We start from the raw sequence: 8,580 nt of genomic DNA, 5'->3' as shown, positions 1-8,580 counted from the left end.
TCTCATTATTTTCCCAATGGTTGCTAGAACTGCTGTACTTGTCCATTAACTATAGTGGTTGATCTCTGAAACATAAAGAATAATCAATGTATCGGGTGGCTGATTTTGACCCAATGATCACTTTGGCTTCAGATTGAATTCTTGGCATTCTACCAAGGAAACTTGGTTTAGTTCCTACTCATTCTGTCAATCTTATGACAAGTATGATAAATGGCATGTGATACATACCATGTGAATTGAATTTAAATCTATGTCATGAGCATTAATGCATATCCATTCTTTGTTTCTTCTGTGTTCAAAAAAGAAGCAGGATGTGATGAACTGAAAACTTAATTTGTTCTTCGCAATGGTGGTTGAGACTTCAATGATGGGCAGAGAGACAAGCTAATAGACATCTGACCTTCTACCTAATTTTCTGAAGTATAATGTCATAGCTTTGTTGTAAGACAATGATGTCAAAGCCAGAGAGTGAAACCTTCTGAAACTACTCAGTAGCTGCATTGGTATACTGCTAATCAACATCTTTAGAATGTACAACGAGAGCCTAACATCTCTGAGATTACATCTTCTCTGATACCCTCAAAAATGGCTTCTTCTATCTGAACTGCAATCTCTCTAACCTGAGGCTGGAATTCATGCCATTCCCTCTTGGAGTTGGAGATGTCTGAGAATGTCAGCTGGCTGATGCTAGTACGAACTCCTCTCTGCCTCTGCCATGAAGAGGTCTCATCGTCGCGGATCACAGTTTCAAAAATCTCATGGCCTGAACTTTCATGAGAATCCTTCGTGCTTTTGTCTTCCTGTTCACGGTCCAAGTGAAGCTTCTCTGGTAGATCAAGCTGCTTCTTTGATGTACCAAACTGGTTGAGAGCAGGAGGAGTAACGCAAGAGAGCTCAAGTAGCTCCTTGAAGAGGTGCAGTGTTGATGTATCCTCTTCTGTATCTGTGATGATGAGTTAGATGAGATACTGGCAAATCTGAAAGAGCTTACAAAGCTTTAGAACTCACTGGTAGGATGAACTGGAGAGCCTTCGTAAGAGTGCAGCTCGAGAACCGACACAGGGCTGAGCTGCTTTGGATCATCCACCTGATGGGATTTCCATGGGATCTCTCCTCCATCGCTGCATCTGGAAGACAAAGACAAGACCTCGTCGGCCTCAGACAAATGAAGGACCTTCTTGTCCCGGCCCAAGAAGGCCTGCCTGACGACCCTCCCGCTGAGAAACTTGGCGAGCATGCACCTCAGCAGCTGACATCTCCTCCTCCTCCAGCAACTCCTCCTGAAACCATGGCTTGCGATCCGCTGCACCCTCTTGAATGCGTCGTTGATGGGCCAGCACAGGCTGGTGGCCGGGGAAGCGAGGAGCTTGTCTGAGTACCCTTTCTCCAGGAGGTAAACATCCAACAAGAAGGGCTCTTGTTGCTCCTGCAGCAGCTCGGAGAGCCGCCTTTCCCGGCCAGGTGATGATAAGTTGGGAAGACAGGCAGCCATTAGACTTCCAGCTCGTAGATGAGAGAGAGACGAGGAAGAGAGATTTCAAAAGGGGAGGTGATGATTGGTGTGCAGGTGGTATAAATGGAGAGTGGGAAGGGGAGGTGGGAGGGTTAAATATGCATTCCCCGTGATGCTGCGCTCCCCCGAGGGCAGGCAAGGAGAGGAATTAATGGTGGTGGTGGGAGCTGAAACAGAGGAGGATCCATGGCGAGCTTGGAATTTTGTGGGGGATTGGTGGGGGTGGCATGAAGAGCCTTGTCATGCAGCCATACCCACACCACCTTGTAAGCTCTTCTGAGCACCCACCAACCCCACATCAAATCATGAGGTGAACACCACTTTGTGCTCAATCTCCTGTTGCAAAGTCGAATGTTTGCTGGAGAGGGAGACATTTCATTGATGCCATTATCTATTGCATGCATGATCATTTTTTTTACCGAAGAAGGAAGATGTAAAATTCTTCTCCTATTAGTGATAACTTAAAAAACTTTTGAAAATCTATAGTAATCTAATCAGATTCTTTAACAAAGTAGGTGTTTGATTAAAAATATTTATGTATTATTCATTCTTATCTTCCATCTACACTATATAATTAGGTTTCATTCACAAAATAAATATAAATCTTATATATTTGATTAAGTTTTTGAAATTCGATAACTCAATCAAATTCTTTACGATGGTCCTATAATAGGTTATGAGTTTCGATTTTATATCTATCTTTTTCTAGTATTTAATTAAAAATATTCATCGAGTTTATTTGATCCTATACCGAAGGTGTATTTTGTCTATACATCAAATCTAAATAGAGTTGCATGTTAGAGAGAATATTAAGTTTTATAAATATATTTATTTATTTTTCGAACAGCTTAAACTTTTATGAGTATTGTTACTCAATTCAAAATATTTATCATAAGAATTTAAAAAGGAAAATAGGATTTGCATAAATTGGCCTCTGATAGCCTTCAAAAAATTTACATTAGTTGTCAACTCCATCCTGTTACATCTGGTTTTACTCATCACTAAGATATATAAACTGCAGAAAATCCATGGAAAAAATTTCAGATGTGTTCTATTTCTGCTCATATTTAACCAAAACATCCTTATGCTTGACATGCAATAGTGCCTGGATATGTCTCTCTTGATTCTCCTCATATCTAAGCTGATTCAGCTCAGATTTCTTGGTGTGCATATGTTCTGAGAACACTACAAACTTTGTCACCTAACAGAGGAGGCCATGTGACCATGAACAGAGAGGACTGAGCAAATGGACAAACCCTATGTTACTCAGTGTTGGGATTTGGGGGAGAGATGGGGATTTGTTTTGGCAGCTGCTCTCATTCAACTCTCTAATCAGCAGCCATGTGTTGATGAGCAGGAATCACTCTTGTATGCCTCAGTCACAGTGGACAGAGAGCCTCCTGCCTGAGTACTTTTAATCTGCTCCTTCCTCTGGGGACTGCAGGACCTGAACAACATTGTACTCCACAGACCTCCATGTCCATAGGGTTGATCTTGCAATGCTTCAAATTGTGGTGACACAACTCCAGCAAAGAGAGTTGATGAAGAAGGAAACAGAGACCATGATCATGTCTCTGATCACAAGGAAATATTTGTAAACATATTTGTCGGAACAGAAATTAAAATATGCAGATTTCAATTAAGAAAATTAATCAATATTAAAATAGCATAATACTAAGGAAAGTCTATGAAAAACATCTGGAGGTGCCTAGACATTGTTTTAAGACAAAAATCTTGTTATTATGCACCAGAATTATTCGATATTTTATTGATATTACCATCGCGTACTAATTTGATTTAACATCTTCTAGTAAATCGAATAATAAAATACAAATAATTTAAAAATAAAAAATGAGAAGGAGGATTGTTCAAGATTCTATTTGTAAACCTCAAATTATGCAAAGGTTACAATTAATTATCCAAAGGGACACACATTTTCATTGAGGTAGTTATTATAATATCATAAAAAAAAAATTTGAAGTTAGAAAAAGAAAACCTTTAACAATGTTTGGGTACAAGAGACATGAAAAAGGAAAACAATGGAGATCAATATATTTGAACAGATCAAACCAAACACAGGAAAGCTGGTATTGCTATTGAGCTACAGCAGCAATTGTGGCAGTATCATACACAGACAGTAACAGGACTGTCAACCACATCACCTGGAAATAAAGACAGAAGCTGCTCTTTCATCAACCTGCATCTCCTGTGCAAGAAGTACGGTGAGACTTGGTCAGCTCCTGCAAATAACCCCAGTATCAGAAGTCTTATTGTTCTCTCTTTTCACACCACCAACATGTTTTAGTATCAGAAATCTTATTTGTGTCTCTCTTTTCACACCACCAACATGAAGCCATGGACCAAAAGCTGGAGCTTTTTTTATTTTGGCTGGTACTGATAACCCTCTACTTCAACCACCACAACATATAATTATGAGATGTAGTAGGACTAAGTATATAATTATAACCTAATTAAATAAAATATAAATGGGGACTTCTCAAGACATCATTGGAAAAGTGTATTTGATTTGAAATTATCTTCTAACCCTATAAATAGACGATGGATTCATGATATATATATGTGGAGAAAATTATAATTATATGAGAAATTTCTATTAAAAATTATTTATAATCTTCTATGACATACTGCCACCACCACCTCTTTCTTTCTTCATCTTCTTTTATCAATAATATCTATCATGTGATTAGGAATTTATTCATTCATGTTTTTTATTGGGTATGTATTGATTTATATACGACTTGACATATGGATCATCCACTTTTAGATGTTCTAAACATAATATAATGGTCTGAAGACTCATCTATTTTTTATTTTTAATCTTAAGAATAAAAAATTTTAAAACTCCTAATATATGCATTCTTTCGCTACTCACTCGTGTCTTTATCTATTGTTGTCCACATCTATAATTATCGCCATCGACAAAAACTACTTGTGACTACCCTTATTAGATGTTATCAACAACTATCGCCATTAGGCCCTATCGATCCGTACTCTTTTTATCATCATCCTTCTCCAACATCATTATACCCTCCTCTTTGTCTCTTCTTTGCTATTGTACTATCTCCTCTTCCTTCATCGTCATCATCTTCTCTTCTCTTCTTCTTACCTCTTCTTCCTCTCTCTTCTTGTTGGGATCAAAACTAAATAATAACATTAAATATTAATTAATAAAATAAAAAAATAATAAGTTCAGGAATCACTTGAAATCATATTTGACGTCTCATGGAATCCATCCCTTCTTACAGGTTCATGGATAAATCTATTTCTTGAGGATGACACTGGAATTCCTCCTTTGTGAGCACAATCATAAAAAGATTAATACAATATCAAGAACATAAAGATAAGCGGAAAATTCAAAGAACATATATGAAAAAGTAAGGAAAAGATTTTTTTTTTTTCGTCTCAAACCAAGTTATCGATCTTCTTGAGAAAAATCTACAACTACTAGGATAATAATGATCATATAATGAATATGTGTAATCATAGCCAATAAATACTATTAGAACATCAAATAAATAAATAAATAATACCAAACACCAATAAATAATTAATAAAATAAATAAAATAAGAAAAAAAATAAGATTTTTATTTCTTTAAATATAAAATATCTAACGATCCCTCACAAATCTCAAAATTTTTTAGTTAACAAAATCATTAAGACGTAAAACATTTATTGAAATAAGCTACTTGATACTTCTACAAAGCAAACAAAGTGAACAAGGTCTTGAACTATAGTTTTTTTATTCAAATTTCAACTACCATACACAACATTGAAATCTACCCCATAGTGTTGCATTCCATGTACTATACCTTGATTATTTATCAGAGTATTTAGGGATTATCCGAATCTCTAGCCGTAGTCATATGCGGTTACTCATATACGAGTTCCAACTAAAAATGTGTATAGAGTTATATCTCACGAAAATTATCGTTTTAAGTCGCTTTCAAAGTTATATTATTTTTATGCCTCTATATAGGAGCAATAAGTTATCACTATAAAGATAGGAGTTGTAGTTAAACTCCATTTATGCACAAATATATTTTTAATTTTTAATTTTTTCCTTAGCCAATTAATCGACCTGTTATTATCAAATTAAACACCATTGGAAGGCTTTTTATAGACAATAATCCTTTCATTTATACTTTTATAAAAGCTATCATAATATATTATATAGTTATATCAATTTTATATAATGCATGTAAATGCGAATACTCATCCATAAATAACTGACGCACATCATCAAATATCAATCAATAAGCAAGTCAGTATATAAATAATTATACGTATTAAATAAATTCATAAATATAAATATGATATTGGTGTACGGAAATTTAAAATGCCCCCACATTTATAAAACAATTCAGCATATAAAAAATGTAACATACTGCATGATATATTTTATTAATATGCATAACATTATTTCATTTATGCATCTACATAAGGTAAAGGTAAATGAAAACGCTTAAGCGTTTGGAATTATGTGGGGAGGGAGATTTCTTTGGACTTTCTAATTGCATCAACCACTTATATATTATGAACTAACGTACGTCGTCATTATGCAAATGTGGTGCAATATAGCCCTTAGTTACTTATTGTTTCTTCTCTTTTGATAGATACCACCATCACCACGTAAAACAGGTAGAATTTGAAGGCAATGAAAGAATGACCAATTAATTACACATAGACTCTATCTATCTTAAATCATCAGCACTCATCATGACACTGTGATCAATTGCTTAATGTGTTAGCTTTCTCGATTTGCTTAGCCTTTGGTGCTTGCATGGCAGTAATAAGACACTATGTAATGTTTTTTCCTTTTTAAAAATAGATCTGTTGTCTTAGAGATGCCAGGAGAAATCAATTAGTTGTGATGACATATGTGCAAAACATACTTACAAAACATATATGGTAGAATATTAATTTTTTTATGTCATAACTCTTACCTGTCTTGCTTTTGGAATCAATTATTAGTTTTGCTCTTAAAATAAATTGACCATTTTGATCAACATTAAAGAGACTGTTGTAATATGTTATTCTTGAAATAAAAATATATCTCCAAGATACAGCCATGAAGCATTAGATACTGTAATGTTTGTTCTACAATTTATAATATGACTTTAGTTAAACTCCATTTACAATATACCATATGTAACATCTGTCATAGGAACAAGTTAGTGTAGACAACAAAACAAAAATTATGGTAGAATGATTTCTATGCATCCTACATCAAACAATGGCTAATCTTGACAGGACACAGCATTAATATTTGCCAAAGCCACCGCATGTAACAACCAAGGTAAAATTAACACACAACATAGTGAACTAATTGAAGTATACAATAGTACAAGTGATTTTACATCATATTGCTAACATCATTTATTAGCAAAGAAAATATATCTAATGAGTAATAATACTAAGAACCATCAAATCATAGCCTCATCAGATAGATACAACAACTTCTAAGGTGCTTCTTAGTAGCAAGAAAACATTACTTAGGGTCCAAGAATAATATCACTGCAGCATTGGCTTTCTAATTACTTGTCTTTACAAGTTTAAACCGGAATGCAATCTTATATATGTACCAATTTCATATAACTGCGGTGCTAGGCATAACCAAGCTGAAAGTATCATATATTAATTAGTCAATGAAATTGGTACTTGTTAATAGTCATGGATTGTTAAAGTTATACAATCTCAAGAGAGTAGATAGAGAAAACTATTTATCCAAATAATAATAATATAAATTTCAAAAACTATATTGGAAAAGATTTCCAAGTTCACCTATGACATCAAGTGGCACAATATGAGTCCATGAGTTCATTAATATCTGAGTTGCTAATGCTTGGAGTATCTATCACATTCGAACTTAAAAAATTGGACCTCAGAATATTACTAAATGGTTAAATACTACTGTATGTATATCCACAAGTATACACTATTCAGAACAAGTTTTTGTAAAATGCAGACAACAAAAATGGATCCACCTAACTTTTTGAACAGTGGAAGAATGCTCATGTGATTAATATTATCTATCCCATTAGGATGGCTAAATATATATAGACTCACTTTATTTGCATAACATTTAACAAAACCATGAATTAACTAACCTCATAACAAGTAATGCATCAACCACTAATAATATAAATTGTATAACAAACATGACAGTATCTAATGCTTCATAGATGTGTCTCGGAGATATTTTTATTTGAAGAATAATATATTACAATATTCTCTTTAATGTTGATCAAAATGATTAAATTATTTTAAGAGCAAAACTAATTGATTTAAAAAACAAGACAGGTAAAGAGTTATGGCATAAAATTTTGATATTCTACCATATATGCTTTGAAGTATGGTTTTGCACATATGTCATCATATGTTTAAAGGAAAAGCATTACATAGTGCCTTATTACTGCCATGCAAGCACCACCAAAGGCTAAGCAAATTGACAAAATTAACACATTTCTCAAAATTCTACTTGTTTCATGTGGTGAGCATCAAGAATGCATGAACTTCTTAGAGCATAATTGCACTAAGAACATTGACTTGGAGTAAATCAAACTCACATATTTCCTCTCTTATTACATTAAAGAAGTGAGCATTAATTCCAATATGCCGCCAATATGCTTTGTACAATCATGAAAAGTTAGAATAGAAGCCAAGCCCCACATGAACTGATTTGATTCCCAAACAAAAGGGATGAGCAAAGAACATAGGAAATAATTATCGTGTTTTGGCTAATTAATCGTGTCTTTGTTAACTCCATACATGAAGATAGATGCAGAACTATTTCTTCATCGCAGGTGATGCGTTGCTACGTAGTAATTGCATGCAGTATTTTCTCGATCCAAGCAGACGTAAGCAGCTTCTTGCGGCGTCACACATCGAAAATAAAATAAAAAGGGGAAAGAAAAAAAAAAGAAAGAAAGAATCTTCGGCTATATGTATCTGTTTCGTTATCATGATCGAACTATCCCATGATGTCACCCCACTAAATAAAAAGTTGTATGATGGTTCGCCATGATGATCTGTTGTTCTTAATCTT

At 34.3% G+C, this 8,580-nt stretch overlaps 1 protein-coding gene across 1 annotated transcript; it reads right to left on the bottom strand.

Annotated features, from left to right (window-relative positions):
• Positions 1 to 361: 361 nt before the first annotated feature.
• Positions 362 to 1,712, bottom strand: LOC103974091 (uncharacterized). The gene is made up of 2 exons (XM_009388841.3): positions 1,009 to 1,712; positions 362 to 943 (listed from the first exon to the last, which is right to left on the bottom strand). The coding sequence occupies exons 1-2, from the start codon at positions 1,490 to 1,492 to the stop codon at positions 525 to 527; spliced, it is 903 nt and encodes a 300-aa protein (XP_009387116.2). The 5' UTR covers positions 1,493 to 1,712; the 3' UTR covers positions 362 to 524.
• Positions 1,713 to 8,580: the final 6,868 nt, after the last annotated feature.

The sequence above is a fragment of the Musa acuminata genome, chromosome BXJ2-6 (assembly GCF_036884655.1).
Source record: "Musa acuminata AAA Group cultivar baxijiao chromosome BXJ2-6, Cavendish_Baxijiao_AAA, whole genome shotgun sequence".
Lineage (NCBI taxonomy): Eukaryota > Viridiplantae > Streptophyta > Magnoliopsida > Zingiberales > Musaceae > Musa > Musa acuminata.
The sequence above is the reverse complement of the archived record's forward strand: the minus strand, read 5'-3'. Positions and strand labels throughout refer to the sequence as shown.

What these genes read in the sequence shown, in the direction of transcription:
- LOC103974091 (XM_009388841.3), bottom strand. Translation starts at nt 1,492, where the DNA reads ATGGCTGCCTGTCTTCCCAACTTATCATCACCTGGCCGGGAAAGGCGG. An exon ending in CTCTCCAGTTCATCCTACCA is followed by an intron (nt 944 to 1,008) that starts GTGAGTTCTAAA and finishes TCATCATCACAG; the next exon opens with ATACAGAAGAGGATACATCA.